Source organism: Ursus americanus, chromosome 10 (genome assembly GCF_024610735.1).
Source record: "Ursus americanus isolate L20-20 chromosome 10, mUrsAme1.1.p, whole genome shotgun sequence".
Classification (NCBI taxonomy): domain Eukaryota; kingdom Metazoa; phylum Chordata; class Mammalia; order Carnivora; family Ursidae; genus Ursus; species Ursus americanus.
This window is the reverse complement of record NC_142136.1, coordinates 10557197-10573868: the sequence shown is the minus strand read 5'-3', so window position 1 is coordinate 10573868 and position 16672 is coordinate 10557197. Positions and strand designations below refer to the sequence as shown.

The 16672-nt window shown below is 49.0% G+C and overlaps 1 protein-coding gene and 1 non-coding gene across 5 annotated transcripts in view; both read right to left on the bottom strand.

Moving 5' to 3' along the window:
- Positions 1 to 16268, bottom strand: part of TMTC4 (transmembrane O-mannosyltransferase targeting cadherins 4) — a 62097-nt gene extending 45829 nt beyond the window's left edge. For 3 of the 4 annotated variants that reach the window (XM_045812771.2, XM_045812774.2, XM_087865001.1), the window contains exons 1-4: positions 15922 to 16049; positions 10423 to 10638; positions 6137 to 6252; positions 4813 to 5029 (exon numbers count right to left, since the gene is read on the bottom strand). In XM_045812771.2, the coding sequence (XP_045668727.2) occupies positions 4813 to 5029; positions 6137 to 6252; positions 10423 to 10584 (495 nt within the window). In that variant the 5' untranslated portion in view covers positions 10585 to 10638; positions 15922 to 16049. Of the gene's footprint in view, positions 1 to 4812; positions 5030 to 6136; positions 6253 to 10422; positions 10639 to 15921; positions 16050 to 16121 lie in introns of those variants that run through there. The other variant, XM_045812770.2, reaches the window with a different exon arrangement.
- LOC123802242 (U6 spliceosomal RNA) lies at positions 5824 to 5931 on the bottom strand. Its single transcript, XR_006782468.2, has one exon. It is a non-coding gene; the product is annotated as a U6 spliceosomal RNA (small nuclear RNA).
- Positions 16269 to 16672: the final 404 nt, after the last annotated feature.

The window sequence follows — 16672 nt, the reverse complement described above, 5'->3', positions numbered from 1 at the left end:
ACAGGAAAGAACCTCCCAAGAAGGAAGCTAAGGACAAACAAAGATTCAACAGACCTGGGACAAGCATGCCAATATGCCGGAGGGTTAAGCAGTACAATGACTTCATGAGTGCAGTGAATATGTAATGGGAGTTCTCGAATACTCCAGCCTGCAACTCACTCAGTCAGGGACCCGGGAAAATCGGGGCTGCAGGTAAACTGAACAGAGCCTGGCACCCAGTAGGTGCATCTGGCATGCAGTAGGTGCGCCTGGCACGCAGTAGGTGTGGGCTCACTGTTAGTTTCCTGTGGGAATCCTGACGTGTGCTTCCGTAAGCACCAGGGGCAGAAAGGAACGGACAAAGGGCACAGGAGCTCAGGGCGAGGCAGGTATTGGCTCCAGAGCACCGTGGTGAGGGACAATGGGAGCAGCTGGTCCTCTGGGCTCCCCTGCCAGGACAGTGAGAGGGAGAAGAGGGGCATTATCCATCTGAGCCTATCTACAGGGCCCAAGGATGGCCATGAATCCCAAACCCTTACAGAACACAAAGTAATCCAAACCCATGTAGAGAAGCTTATCCAAAGGGGTCCCTAAAGCAAGGGCTTGGGAGAAGCAGGGGATGGGGTGGGGAGGGGTCTGAGAACAAGGTTTACTGAAGTAAGTGACAGGAGGGAAGTGTTTGGATGAATACCAGGGATGGGGTCAAAACAAGCAGCCTAAACCACCTGTTATCCCGGTAGTTGGCGTACATTTAAAGACCTGCAATAAAATGAATGTTAGACTCTTTTTTAAAAAATCTTTTTAAAAAATATTTATTTTTATTTTAAAGAGAGAGAGTGTACATGTGCGCACGTGTGTGGGGGCAGGCGCAGATCAGTGGGAGAGAGAGAGAGAAATCTCAAGCAGACTCCACGCTGAGCACAGAGCCCGACTTGGGGCTCGATCTCCCGACCCCGAGATCACGACCTGAGCCCAAACCAAGAGTCAGATGCTCAATTGACTGAGCCACCCAGATGCCCCCAGGATAAACTTTTTTTTAAAACAAATATTCTTTGGCTAATCGGTGAAAATCCTCCCAAGTCTTTAAGCAAGGTACATGACAGCATCTGACATAAAGAAAAACAGATTTTAAAAAGTATGGTGGGCGTTTTAAAGTAAAAAGAGGTTTTAGTCCTTATGAAGAATTTTTGACCTCGTGATTAAAGTGAGACTTCACAGAAAAAAACTACATTTTTAAGGGCTATCCAAGGAAGCACTGAGTCCACTTGTTTGGGGAATGGGCAAGACTATAGAGAGACTGTATTTTTCTTTTTTAACATTTGCATAGTATGTATTTCCAAGCAAAGGTCTTTATAATCGCCTTTGTAGGCTATTTTTTTTCTTATAAATGAAAGGGAGCAGACTGTGCCATCCGCAGATATGGCACTTGGGCATACTGATTATTTTGAATTAAAGGTACTTGAGAAACAGCCAGCTCCTCAGAAGGATGATCTGACCATCGTTTGTCCCCCTGAAAGCAGGAAATAAATCTCTCCTATGAAAAGCACCCGCCCTCTCTCAGGAAGGTAGAAGGCATCCTCATCCCCGGAAACAGGGAGTTTAGGGCCTGAGAAGGCTATATAAACAACCCTTGTTACTTCAGTAATTCAGTAGCCCAAGCCCAAACCCCTATGTCCCGCCAATTCTTCACAAATTTAGAAAACTCTCCTGCTTTGGACACATCTTTGAATCTCATATTTTTATGGGGCTCCAGTACATTTTATGGGACTCCAGAAATTAAATTTGTTTTTCTCCCGTTAACCCGCCTTAATGTCAATTTAATTATGAGGCCAGCCAAAGAACCTAGGAGGGAAGAAAGGCAAATGTTTCCACCCCTACAAAGATAACTGGAAACACTCATATTGAGGTTTTCTAGAGAAATCGTTGCAATTTCCTCAAATCCACAGTTGTTTCCCCACTAGGAATAATTTGCATAGGGGTTGTTGAGAAGGAATTAGAGGAAGGGAGAGGGGGAATGCTTCCCCACCTAATGCCTTCAGCATTAAAATCTGGGTTTGCGCACAGACAGAATTCCTGAGGAGGCCTGAGTTTCCCTCTTTGATACTAAATCCAGGCAACCTGAAATCCTTACTGATACTTTGAGGAAAAGGAAAACCTACAGTGGCACTGGTGTCCTTGGGGTCTCCATGCTGAGGGCTAGGCAACCCTCTCCCTTAGCTCTCCTCCCTCCCTCCCTCATGACTGGCCTTATAGGCCTACAAATACCCCAGATTGATTTGGGGTGGTATACTTGAAAACGAGAGACATTCATATCAGTTGAAGAGTAAAAAACACTAATTATAATTATTTCATTACCCACTGGGGACTCGGAGGTGGGAAGTCTGTAGAGTGACCAACTCACCCTGATTTGCCTGGGACTGTCCCAGTTTTAGAGTGGGAAGTCCCATGTCCCAGAAGCCCCTTAATAATGGTCCAAGTGGATGGCTGGTCACCCTAGAAGACTGGGAAATGCAGGTTCTTATTTGCAGTGGGCAAAGACATTCTCAATCCTAATATCAAGAAGGTGTAAAGACACAGAACACATAAATGTAATACAAAGAAATGTATATTACTAAAACCTAGAGGGGCCCATGCTGCCATTGCTTTCCCTTAATAAATGTGGAGAGAAGCACAATAACCACCCAACCCCCAGTCCTCACCCTAGATCACTGTTCAGTTTGGGGGCACTGTGCCAAGGGCCGTCATGCAGGACCCTGGTCCAGAGTGCACAGCCCAGGGCTACTTCCCCAGCACTGGGCTGGGGGCTTCGAAGGGCTCTCCTTCCACCTAGCTCCTTGGGGTCCTGCTTTTTGCTTATTTTTAAACCTGGGTTAAATGCAGAGTGGGGGATAACAGAGGGGTGTAGATAGGAAGAATCGGAAATCTCCCTATCGCCAGAACAGTGAATGATGAACATACAAATTATTTGTTTTAAGAATGCTAATTTGGGGCCCCTGGGTGCCTCGGTCAGTTAAGCGTCTGACTTCGGCTCACATCATGATCTCCGGGTTCTAGGACTGAGCCCTGTATTGGGCTCCCCACTCAGCGGGAAGTCTGCTTCTCCTTTTCCCTCTCCACCTGCCCATGCACTCTCTCTCTCTCTCAAATAAATAAATAAAATCTCAAAAGAAAAGAATGCTAATTTTAATGACCCATAATTTTTTCTTGCAATTTGAGTCTGAATGACTTTGAAGGAATGGAGGAGGCGTGGGGGAGATGAAGTGATTTTCTCAAATATTCCCTTCTCTCCTATAACTAGACCTTCCTTGGCTTCTTTTTAAATACTTCAAATGCAGAATTTTAGGGTTAATATGTTCCCAGATTGCATCTGCTGGGTGTGTGTGTGTGTGTGTGTGTGTGTGTGTGTGCGCGCGCACATTCAGTTATACCTGCTGGCATTTCAAACTTCTCTAAACTAACTTCTCAACGTTTAAAATCAAAATTTTAGAAAAATTTCTTTGGTTAATAATCAAATATTTCATTTTGCTTTAAGATCACACTAAATTAGATGAGGACCAAAACTGTAAATCCGTACTTTTGCCAGAAATTCCCTTATTTCTGATCAACGCGTACACTATCTCTGGGCCCCAACAAATATTTAAGCCATAAGGAGGACTCACATGGAAGCAAATTCTAATTTGGTCACAGTTATATAAATAGTCTATAACAAATCTTTTACAACAGTTTCCAGATTGTCAGTCCTCTGAATTTGCTAAAGTAAAACATTATGAGAATTTTTTTTAAAAAGCTTTAAAGTGATAAGATACTAGGAGAAGACTGTGATAACAACTCTACAATCCTCTTAATACCGAAGAACAGAGTTTAACAAAAGCAGACGCTAAAGGCAGGAATTCTGTTCAATATTTTGAAACTCACTTCAAGATGCTCAATACGTTTGGTTAAATGTGGGGATTTGAATACACACGAAATGCAGAAATCTGTTGCAGAGAAGTAATAAGGAACATGTAGTATTTTATACGAGGTATTTCATGCTCACAGAACGAATGGCTCAAACCAAATCTTTCACCTCAGCAAACATGCAGACTTTCATTTTCAAAGGGTTCCAGGGTAGCAGCAGTAGGGTGGTTCTTGAAATCCCCACACATCTAATGAAATCCCAACACAGTGTGTACCAAATATATTCAGCAGCAGCTCAACGGAATAAAGGTGTGGCCTGCGGGACAGCAGGTTAGGCCCCTGTGCCTCGTCACCTGGGCCACGTGGGCCGAGTCTTCCAAGGGGAAGAGAAGAATCCAGGCAGCAAAGAAGAGGAGAAGGAAGGTGGGAGAGCTCCTGACCACTGCCCAGCACGGGGTGGGAACCACACCTTCCCAGCGCAACTCAAGGAGTGCCGCATCTCCTCAGTGTGAGATTCCAAGTTCTACCCCTAGACCGCTCTCAGCAAAGGTGGGAAAATTACGTCCGACACCTCGCTGAAGACAGGTTCCTAGCTTCTGGCCTTTAGACCCCAAACCCAGGCAATATTCACCGTTTACCCTTTCCGGTGTGGTCATATAAGGGAAAGAGAAAGCATCAGCAGAGATCAGACTATACGGTGATGGCAAAGTCGCCCCCCCCCCCCGCCCCAGGACTCAGCATTTTTCCTACGAGAGCCCAGTTGGATCCACACATAATTGTCTCAAGCATCTGGCAGGGTGTAGCACCGTATCCCTTCTACCGCGGTAAGACTATTCAAGGGAAACCTTGAATTTTAGGGAATGAGCCAACATACGACGGGCTCCTTGTCCTCACACAAAGACAGACACCACGGACGGACGGACGGACATTACTTACACACTCCGTGTGCACCGGATGCACGGCGAAGAGCAGAGCGGCCAGCAGGGATGACCTGGGCGCCAGGTTCAACCTCCGGCCTTTACGGGTGTACTGCAGGCCGCCAAACAGCACGGAGAAGACGTCCACCATGAGGACAGAGATGCCACCGTGCAGGAGGATGTTGATCACGTGGAAACTCACGGGGTGGAAGCCGCCACACAAATAGTAGTTAATCCTGTAAGCAAAGGGGGTTCACGCCAGATGCGCAGAAGCGTGCAAAAGAAAACGCAAACCATCTGCAGGAAAAGGCTGGTGAGTAATAGTATTCCAGGGAGAAGAGGAAGTTTGCTGAAAGTGACATCAAGATAAATAACGCCTAGCAAGCGAGGAAGGTTGAAGAAAGGGTGAGAGCATAATTAACTGCAGAGGGAAGAACGGACGAGAAGAGCATCTCAGAGGGGTGGGAGATAATGTGGCGAGGAAAAGCAAAAGCAAAGCTGGACAGATTTTTAAGCGCTGAAAAGGCATGAGGGCAGGCCAAGACGATAAAACGTAGCACATTCCTCCTGGCTCCCCATAGGGACCTGGGTTTAAGATAGTCCCGTAACTTGCTTATCCAAAAACACAGAAGCACTCCCTGACAGTTCGTCCATCAGCCTTCCATCCAACAAAACACATTCCCACTGTCAGGGATTCTTATTCCTGACTGCTGCTCACTTACCAGCAGTTCTAATTCATCATTTCTGTGCTTCTGACAGGTCTGTACACACGTTTAATGCACTGAGAAACAGCTATGGATGGGAATTCTGGTGAGGTGAATAAATCTACCTAATGCAAACGGGGAGGTGGGTGAGTGTGTTTTTAGCTTTATTTTGTTTCTGCACATTGACTTGGTAACAGTAGGAAGATTTTTACCTTATTATTTTCATAGTGGAAAAAACCCACAATTTCATTAGATGCCACAAGCTGCCCTGACTCACATTGTTTCTCCTGTGTTAACCAGCAAAGGCCCAACCTCCAAGAGATGTGCAAAATATGGAACGTTTCACAAATTTGCATGTCATCCTTGCACAGGGGCCAATGCTCACCTTCTCTGTAAACTCCCACTCTTAGGATCCGTACTGGCAAAGCCAGCCCTGGAGTCAGGCTTCCTCACGCACATTCTATCTTCCTGTGACCTATTCCTAACAGTTGGGATTAGCACACACTTCTTGGAGACCCATATGAGTGAGTGGTTTATTCTCCCTGAGGATCCTTCGGGGACTTGACTCCACCGCACTGGAAGCCTTATCGCATGGAACCTGGGACAGCATCTCGCGCAGCCCGCGCTGTCGTACCTCACCTGAAAGTCAGGATGGTCAGAGGGCGGTAGGACTTGTGGCTGGTGTTGCTGCTCAGCCTACTGCCCCAGAAGTCATGATGCCACAGGTCGCCAAGGGGCGTCTCTGCTCGGAGGTCCTGCAGGAACGCAGCAGAGGGCATTCTGAACAAAGGAGTCACGATCCCCCCATCCTGTGCCTAAGCTCTCACCATGAGCTCTTCCTCGGAGCTGCGCATTCCCCTCTGCTCCATCTCTCCCACCAGTCCTGGCCCAAACCACCATCATCTCTCACCTAGGATACAGCCAGGCCTCCGAGGGGCCCACTGTGCCCTGTGACATGTTCTCCAGGCTGATCTCCCTGCTTAAAACACTGCGATAGCTCCCCTCCTCCCCCAAGACAAAGCCTACGTCCTGATGGGGATGTCCCAGCCCACGGCACTCTGGTTCCTGCTGGGCTCTGCCTGCTCATCTCCCTCAGGCTCAGACCTTTGTCCTACCCCACTCAGCACCTGCTGCCACCGATCCCAAAGGCTCTGCACGCACAGGTGTCCGCCAGTTACCCCTCAGCTCGTCACAGCCCAGTTCCTCCCGCCATTCACACCTCAACCAGCGAGCTGTGACCTTCCTCAGCTGATGCAATTCCCCTTCCTTGGGTCTCCAGGCATCTCGCACCTGTCCTTACGGTGCCTGGCACACTGGCGGTTTATAGTCTCTAACTACCCTCTGTCTGCCCCACGGGACTGAGGGGTAAGGAGGCCCAGGCCACATTGTGTGGGCAGGGAGTATACAGAAGGTGCTTAATCCATGTTGAATGAACTAATGGATCCCATAGCTCTTTCACATTCATAAGGTAATTTCCCTAAAATAGCCCAGTTAAAACATGAGTGGGCAAGCATATATTGTTTATTTTTGATCATGAGCTCAACAGGTAGAAAAATTAAAGAAAAAACAACTTCCACATAATTTTTAATGATAAAAATCACTAAATATTAAAAATATCTTACCTATCTTACTATTAAGGTAATTTAATTTGGTTCTATACTACAGATGCTTAAAAATGCATCTTTTTAAAAAACATTTAAATGTAAAACTAGGGGCACCTGGATGGCTCAGTTGGCTAAGTGTCTGACTCTTGATTTTGGCTCAGGTCATGATCTCAGGGTCATGCCATCGAGCCCCGTGGCAGGCTCCCTGCTCAGCGTGGAGTCTGCTTGTTCCTCTCCCTCTGCTTCCCGTCCACTCGCGTGCACATGCACTCTCTCAAATAAATAAAATCTAGGGGCGCCTGGGTGGCGCAGTCGTTAAGCGTCTGCCTTCGGCTCAGGGCGTGATCCGGTGTTCTGGGATCGAGCCCCGCATCGGACTCCTCTGCTGGGAGCCTGCTTCTTCCTCTCCCACTCCCCATGCTTGTGTTCCCTCTCTCGCTGGCTGTCTCTCTCTGTCAAATAAATAAATAAAATCTTTAAAAAAATTTTAAAAATAAATAAATAAATAAATAAAATCTTTAACAAAATAAATGTAAAACTAAATTGCTTAAAGTGTGTCTACCAAGAAGAGGCAGACAAGGCACTATAGAGTAAGCAACAAAAGTTGAATGTTGATTTTTCTCTTTAAAGCATAACTAAACAGGACTGTTTTAGCGACTAGCAGTCATGACATGCTAAGCACCACACAGTGTATCAGTCAAAACTCTGTTGCAGGAACCAGAATCAACTCTGATTAACATAAGCAAAAAAGGAATGCTTTAAAGAAGACGGCAAGGCTCACAGACTCCCAGGTGGGCTCCTGGGTTTGGGGCGCCACAGCCAGAAGCACACCCACAAATCACACCATTCGACACCTTGCTGAGGCTGCCCAGCCACCTCCAGACCCTGTCCTCTTTGTGTAACTAGCTCCTGCCTCCACCTGTGTTTGCATCCCACCTGGACAGTCTCTGCAGCTTCTAACACCCAAGGTGGGGAAAGCCTCAAGCAGAAATGCGTCAAACATGGCCGGCCCAGAAGGGCAACTCAGGTCTACAGCACCCCGGGGAGTTCAGGAAGTATTCACTACTTCGAAGGGCAAAGGATTCACTACCTACTGACTCAAAGGGCAAGGCTTGAGGATGGGTGATGGAGGCAAAGCTGGTCACCTGATACCCACTTTGAGGGGGAATTTCACTTCTATTGTGTATCAGCTTCAGAGCCCTTGAGCATACTGACCCCTTTTCTAAGAGTCAGTTCGATATTTCATGAAGGTCTTGTACCTTCTTGACCCACTAATTTGGTTTGCTCGGTTACAAAATTGGAAGTCTACCTTCTTTTGCATTGTCCCAAAAGTACTTGTTCACTTGTGAAGGAGCTGGGCAGAGGCTCTTTCCCTCCATTTGAGCAGAAAATGAACACCAACGAAGCTCTAAATATTTGATGATGTGTAGCCTACATACAGCAGGGCGCCCAACAGGAAGAAAGGTCAATTTTTCCTCATCATGATTTATGGAAAAGACATGTGCCTGAATTTCTGCTAACTCCACTGTCTCAAAGAAAATCATCATCTCAATGAAAAAAGGCAACTCAACACTACAAGGAAGCATCTGGAAAACAGTCTTCAACACCAATAAAACCCAGGAACAGCCTGTTTCACATTACTGTGGGCACGGTGCCAAGGAACAGAGCAGAGCCTTTCATTAAACAGGAAAGGAAAAGAGGAGGGCTAGCAAGTCAACAAAGGGGCACAGTGTGATGTTCTAGAAAACACTGCCAAGACAATGGGCAGCAGAGCCACAAAATGGCTTCATCTGCCTTACCCCATGCAGATGGAAGAATTACAACCGCATACCGGGGCGTCTGGCACACAACAGAGCTCACGCCTTCCCCTGCCTTGTCCGTCAGAGTTCTTCGACATACGTTCGAAGTAAACACTTCCTACGTCCTCCACTTTGTAAAAGAAGAGTCAAGAAACTCTCGACGAAATGAAGAACGGGCTTTAAAATTAAGTCATAGTCTCATATTCTTGTTAGAAAAGCAACTCTGGAGTGATGAAGCCACCAGTGTGACGTGCTTGCCGGGAGCTACAAATTTAACCACTTTTGCTTTTAAGCATGGTTTTAAAAAGAAACGAACGCTGCCGTAAGCTTGGGGTGAACTTGAGGAAAAGTACAAGGGAAGAACCTCAATTAGAAACAAACCTCAAGGATGCTGTGGTCTGTGTCATCAAAATAGAGAAAATCAGGTACAGACAATAGGTTACAAATACAATACCTGGAAAAGTCACCCCCACTCCCACCCCACCCTCGCCCCACAGAACACATGTTGGTCACAGAGAATTTTTCTCAACATTTTCAACATGAAAACGACTTTTTTTTTTTTTCTCATTTGGGAGAATCCACGACTTGAAAATTCTAAGAGCAACCCCAGTGTTGCAAAGAGTTGCTACAGTTGCATTTACCAGAGAGAAAGAGATTAGTATATTCCTTCAGGTTCTCTTCGTTGGTGAAGGCACAGACATAAAGCGTCTGCTGAGTCACCGGGTTGTCCCAAACACTCATCTGAGCCATTTCTGCACTCTTTCTCCTCTGGGCTCTCCCTACATCCAAGTTTCCTTCTCGCTCACTTGAATCTTTTTCTTCCCTTCCCCCAGCTAGTGAAAGACAGTATCATTTTTCCGGCACCTATACGGTACCCACTGGTGAGCAAAACTGGCTCGGGTTTTGCAAACTCAGCAAATTTGAGTCTCCAAACAAGACATGAGTGGGAACGGCAGCTTCCACGGACAGCACACTCCTTATCCTCTAGCAGCTGCCGGCAGGCTGTCCTGATGATATCGGCAAAGGACAAAGAAGCAGCCAACCCGCTGCCTGCGGCTGAGGACGCACCTCTTGGCCCATGATCAGACTCGTCCATCACTGCAGCAAATGCATGTTGGGGCCAGGGGAGGGGGGCGGGGAGAACATCTGTGGCCTAGAATTCTGGAAATTTGTCATAAAACCTGAAATACTTAGTCTGCAATGCCTTGCAATACCCTTCCTTGCCTAGCAATCTGAGAGAAATGGTCTCTCTGATACGTGTGCAGACTGGGGCCTCGGACAGGGTACGTGGTGAGGGTACATCTCGAGGTTGGGCAGGGGTTGGAGACCATGCTTCGAGCAATAAAAAGCCCTAAATCAAGGAAATGCGACCTAAGAGGTGGGAAATCTAGAACACCACTGGGGCCCAGGCAAATGCTTAACCAAAGTTTAACACAGAATTATTCAACACAAATTTCGATTATTCATGAGAAACAGGCAAATGGTTAACGTATGTTTACCAAAAAGGAGTTACGATACGAACCTTATTGTTAATAATAGCTTCAGAGTCATCAAAGACAAAATCTCCATCGTAGCTACGTGCAAAACACACGAGGGAAACAAATCCCACCACTAACTTAGCCCAGAAAGGGGGAAGAACCGAAGACGGAATGATGTGATCCAAATTGGCGTCCAGCTCGGCCATTTTGCAAACTGCCGGCTGCCAGCCTCTCGCTCCAGCATTATGCTGGTTAGAAATCTGCAAGAAAAAGGACGAGACACAAATATGCATCAACATGCTGTTAGGAATGTCTCTGCAGCGAACACATGTACCTTAAGTGAGTAAGAACTACACAGCCATCTGTGCGGTGAGTTTATAGGGTGTGGTCAGTAGAGTCACCTGGGACACATGTAAATTCTCTGGGCCCATCTGCAACCTACCAAACCGGAAGCCCTTGGGTTTCCAATACAGCATCATCTTGAGAAACACTGATTTCAGGGAATCCTGCATATATCAACCCCATAAGGCAAGTTGTTTTTATAGTCTTTGAACTAGTTTACACCAAAGTTTAAAAAAAAAGTTACCATGTTGCTTCATCCAACCAAGAGAAATCAATAAATGCTCCTTGTTGGGTCTTAGCACATTGTGTGTATGTGTACGTGTGTGTGTGTTAGGGTATAAAACATGGTCCTGATTCTGAAAGAGCTTACAGTCGCTCTACAACTCAGACTCGCATGCCGGTTAGACGAAAATCCGGGAGAGAGGTTTTAACACAGATGATGAGGCAGGGCCCACGACTGAAGGCCAGCTGAGAGGTTCACACACAAGAGAGGAAGGAGAGAACACTGTAGACTGATTGGTTTAGGACAATACCTTCGTCCAGAAAGGGCTGAGCTAAATCTTAAAGGAGAAGAGGGGAAGCTAGTCCAGGTAAGGATATGACCTTCAATGTTGATGAAAGAATCAAGTTAAAAATATGTTCTTATTTTTTAACTTTTTTTTGCAGATAGGCAAAATGTTAAAGTCAGAATGGGTTGTCTCCCCGCCTTGCCATGTATTAGTTCTGTGGCCTTGCACGTGTCACCTGCCCTTTTGGAGTCTACTTCCTGTGCCACTCAGCAAAGCATAAGAACTTTCCAGTGGTGAGAGACGCCTGAGAGCTTCCTGCCTTAGAACTTGCCCAAATATCAAACTACCCTGCGAGTCACATTTTATCTGTCCCTATCCTCACTGCACCCTCAACAGGTGCTTTCTTTGCATTTACCAGAATCCTGTTTGGCTCAAACTGTTCGGGTTCCAATCCTGTGTTACCTTGGACAAGTTACTTAACCTGTCTGGCCTCATTTTCCTAGCCTCTACAATGGGGATAGTTGTTCTGCCTTACATGGTGGTCATTAAACAAGATACCGACCTAAAGTGCTTAGAACTGCTATCTGGCTTTAATGAATGCTCAAGGGAGGTAACTATGATTCAAACACTTTCTTTAAGAAGGGTAAAAGCACAGGCACAGAACTATTTCTTAAAATCTCCTTTAGTGTTTTGGTTTATTGTCTTCACTAGGAAGGGACCTGGCCCCCAGTCTTTTCATGCTAGGATGGAAGAGAATCCCAGAGCCCTTGATTGGGAAGGCAGTTTAGATGTATTTTTTTCCAGGCTTCCAAGGGAATACCCCACGTGATGGATTCAATAAGTCAGCCAAACAGGCCATCTGAGGTCACAGGCATCTTTTCTATAGGCTTTTATCTGAGTGAATATGGAGAAAGATCCAATAGTCAATGGGACACATCATCCTCTGATAACATTGCCCCTTTCCAGGTGCTGGAAAGAGGCCCAGATTTACAATCCAGAAGGAAAGGCTCTGCGTCTCTCTCGCTGCTGGTCCCTCAAGCTTCTCCCACCTAACATAACTGACACTCTCAGCAAGTGCGGGGGAAAGAGTCCAGCTGCTATCTGCTGCTTTTTTCTTTTCCACCGAAAGACAGACCATTGGTGATATCCAAATTACAGCTGCAAATACAATATAGCTCACCCCGCAGGTCCCTATCACTGTATCTACATTTTGGCTACAGAAATTGCTACTTAAAAAGCAATGCAAAACAAACAAAAATGTGAAAATAAAATCACAAAGCCCATACAGTGAGAAAGATACCACGACTTAATACAGAGGCAATAAAAGTGTTCTTGGATTTGGAAAATTAATGTAGAGGAAAATACATCAGTTTTTTGTTCTGCTGTTGTTTTAAGTAAGGCTCCATGCTGGCCACTGAGCTCCAATGCGGGGCTTGAACTCATGACCCTGAGATCAAGACCTGAGCTGAGATCATAAGTTGGAAGCTCAGCCGACTGAGCAACCCCAGGTGCCCTAAAATACATCAGTTTTAAATGCACAATAGAGATGTGAGCTGATGAATAGTCAGAGCTGATCTTGATGTTACCGGCTTTAGGCCCAAATATTTGAATATTATTTCACAAAAGGCTATCGTGAGGTTCCAATACCCATATGGGAAGAATAACGAAGCAAGAGATATCTGTGCTCCTAAATTCATTGTCCTGCCCCACTTTTCATTTCAGGTTATTTGTAATACAGGTGAATCGTTTTGGTGCTCAGGCCACAGCCCAGATATATGGAAGGCAGACTGGACCCGAACATCTGCAGTGCCCTGGTGGCCAGGCCCGGACTCCTGGAGCATCGGCAGGATGGTTGAGTCAATCTCAGAATGATCTCCCCCTCTTCTATTGCAGGGGCATCAGGGAACCTAGAGTTTGCCCCATCCCTCACCCTCTATCTTACTCTTTTCTGCTGGGCTCCTGTCTCCTCATTGCAGCTTCCCTCCCAAGTCACCAAGGTTCTCACTACTTTGCCCTCCCTGAAAATACTCGAAAATGCCCTTTTCATTGAAGGCATGATGATTAATGTATACACTGGGATAGTTCAGAAAGTACTGTAGATTAGCACATGCAATAAAAGCTACCATGTGTTAGGAACCTATGCAAAGTTCTCAGGGTGTCACCCAGGTGTTAAAAGCACAGGCTCTGGAGGCAGCCGACTTGGACTTGCTACCTTTGAGACCTTGAGGATCAGTTCCTCATTGGCACAACAGGGTACCACTGCATACTTCGGGAGGTTGTCATAAGGGTCAGATGAGAGAATGTACGGAAACAATTAGTTCCCATTCTTGTTACTATTTTGGAGAAACTAGCTCTCAGTGCCTGGTCCCCAATCTCCCATCTGGGGAACACCGATGTTGCCACCAATTCTTTATTCCTGCAGATGGGCTTCCCAACCCAGGCCAGCAGTAGCCCATCCTGTGTCCTCATATCACTGAGAAAAGGATGCCCTTCTTTGGATGGACCCAGGGCACTGTGTGCTTGGCTGGTGTCTGTATGTCCTGCAGAGTGTAACACAGTGACCCTGCTCCCAACCTCGCTTGTTCCCACAGGAAATGGACTTTGTTCTGTGATGATCCCAGCCAGACTTGGTGCTCAGGTAGAAGTCCCGCCAGAGTGAGGTGGTAGAGACAGGTGGAACCGGCCCTCCACCTCTTTCTGTATGCAGGCCATGAAATAGGAAGGCCCACATTCCGTTTTTCTCTTGATAGGTCCCCAGCTGCACTGTCCCATTCCTCTCCTCCAGGTGTCCTGCCTGGGAGCCCTGGCTCTGGGGTGTGGCTGGATGGTAAATTCACCATAGGAGGGGAAAAGAAGGGAGCCTCATGGAGGCCTCAGGCTCTGTCCAAAGTGGTGCTGCAGCCAGTCTGACCAGTGACAGAGCTGCTGCTCTGACCCCTCTCTGACTCCTGTGCTCATTTCGCACTGCTCAGAATTAACTGGCCCTAGAAGTAATTGAATTTGGAACAAAACAAAAGGCTCTTTACTCTTAATTTCGCAAAACTTCTAATATGAAGCCTCTACGGGCAGGGGGCTAAACAAATTAATCCATCATCAATGGTGAAAAAGACCTCAAACAAGGACCCCACCTCCCAAAACAAATGTCATGGAGCTATGAACCCTGGGGACCCAGTGACAGCTGACACAGCAGTCATGGACTGCAGGAAATAGGAATGGTGAGACTAAACCTAAAGGCTTCACCCTGAAACATGGGCAGCAGCGACCTATTACGGAATACTCCTCCACATGCATGGACAGGCCTGCTGGCCTCTGGCCGACCCTTCTACCTCATCAGTAACAATCCATCCAAACGCAAGCTGCCCTCTGCCAGGCTGAGATGAGACGGTGCTTCTGGAAATCAGATTAAAGAACACCATCATTTCTGACCCAGCATCTGGAGACTTGAGCTGGCTGCTCCTCTCTTGGGGCCCTCAAGGTGTGGGTGCCTGCCATCTCCACTGCTCTTCACCAGGCAGAGCTGGGGGAAAAAATGCTATTCAAAGTATCTTCTTCTTGTGATAGCCTTTCCTCTTTTTAATTCAGTAACAAGCAAGAGCCATGCCTGCCTAGAGCAAGAATGACTGCGCGTGGCTTGACATTCAGTTAGGCTGTCCCAGAAAGTTTCCAGCTTGCTATCTTGTAGCCATGTTCCCACCTAAGTCAGCCGGCATCACTTTACCCCACATCCATCTGGGGGTGCGCCAGGCATGGTCAGGACTGCTGGGAGAGGAGATAAGGAGGGGATCCAGTCAGTCGTTACTGTAATTGTTCCTCAAGGAATTCTCCCCATCCATCTGCTCTCCCACAGATAACAGTGTGGGATGATTCACAGCGCGCTGGCTTGATCTTTCTTCTAACTCCTCCCTTCTTTTGTGTGAGGTTAAAAAAAAAAAAGAAAAGAAAAGAAACACACACACACGCACCACAGTCAAAACATCAACAAGACCAGAAGCCCCGCGGAGTTCGCAGGAGGTGAGGCGGCGGCTGCGCCACCTGCTCGGCTTCCCTGAACTCCAAACCCGCGCGGGGAAGTGGCAGCTCGGTGGCCCCGGGCACCCCGGCCGGTGGCACCACGGCTCCCCCGCCGCTCCGCTCGGCAGCCAGCGCGGAGGAGCTGGCACTCGCGGCGCGGCAGGGGAGCCGCCTTTAACCTAGGGCAGGCGGCCAAGAGGCCCGGCTGTGCCCAGCCATCGCCGGCGCCGCGGCCAGCTGGCGGCCAGGCGCGGGGCCCCGCAGCCAGGTGGCCGTTCCAGGGACGCGCCGCAGGCGCCTGGTGCGCCCCGGGGCGACGGAGCGCCCGTGCGGTTTGAGCAGACAGGGGTGGCAGCGGTGACCACCGCCGGGGGTGGAAGAAGCACAGGAGCCAGGGCGCGGGCCGGCGGAGCGCGCACCCTCCACGCCGCGCCCATTGTCCCGCGTGCAGCTTACACCAGGGCGCACGGCGCTCGGGGCCCGCGTCCTCCGTGACCCCGACCCCGGCCGCAGCCCAGGTCCTGGAGCAAACTCCCAGCAGCACCGCCGCCGGGCCCGGGCCAGCCCGCGGGGCTCGAAGCGCGGAGACTGCAGGGACCCCCCGTCCGCTCCGCGCCCAACTCCGCTCGTCTCGCGGCACGCTCAGCCGCTCGGCCCTGCAGGGGCCGCCCCGCGCGTTACCTGCAAGGAGCCGGAGCGGCGGCCACATCTCCCTCCCGGGCGCGAAAACTCCGGCCGCTCTCGGCGCCCGCCCGGAGCTGGGCAGGGGGAGGGGCCGCCCGCGCCGCGCCCCTGCCCCCCGCCGCGCCCCCCCCCCCCCCGCGCCGCGCACCGCCCGCCGCCCGCACCGCCCGCAGCTCCCCACGCGCGCGGGCGCTCACTCTCACACTCCCGCCTCGCCCCGCCCTCTCCTCGCGGCCATTGGCTGCTCCTGTAGTCACTTTCACGCCGCAGCCCGTTCCTCTTCAGTTCATTGGCGGCCGCGCCGGTGACGTTGGACCAGAGGGCGCTAGTAGGCGGCGAAAGAGGCGCAGGGACAGACGGCGTCGGCAGGAGTGCAGGAAGCGGAGTTCTAGGCACTGGGGCCGGGCAAAGCCCGGCGGGAAGGGGCGGCCCCAGCCTGGCCCCACGGGGGCGGGCAGCGGGCGGGCCCGCCTCCTGCAGTCCGCGGGCGCGGAAGCCTAACCGCGGTCTGTCCTGCGCTTCTCGCGCTATCGGTGGCGCTCCGCGGAGGGACTGCAGCCTCCCTGCAGGAAAGGGAACTGGATGAGAACCATCAGGACTCTTCCTGTCAGGGAGGAGTTGTTTCAAATTTGTGTGTCTCCACGTTCTGCCGGCCTGACTTCTTCCTGTCTGGGAGTAGTTGTTTCAAATCTGTAGGTCTCCACTTTGTGCCTCAGAACAGAAGTGAAACTGCGTTCTTCCATCCAAG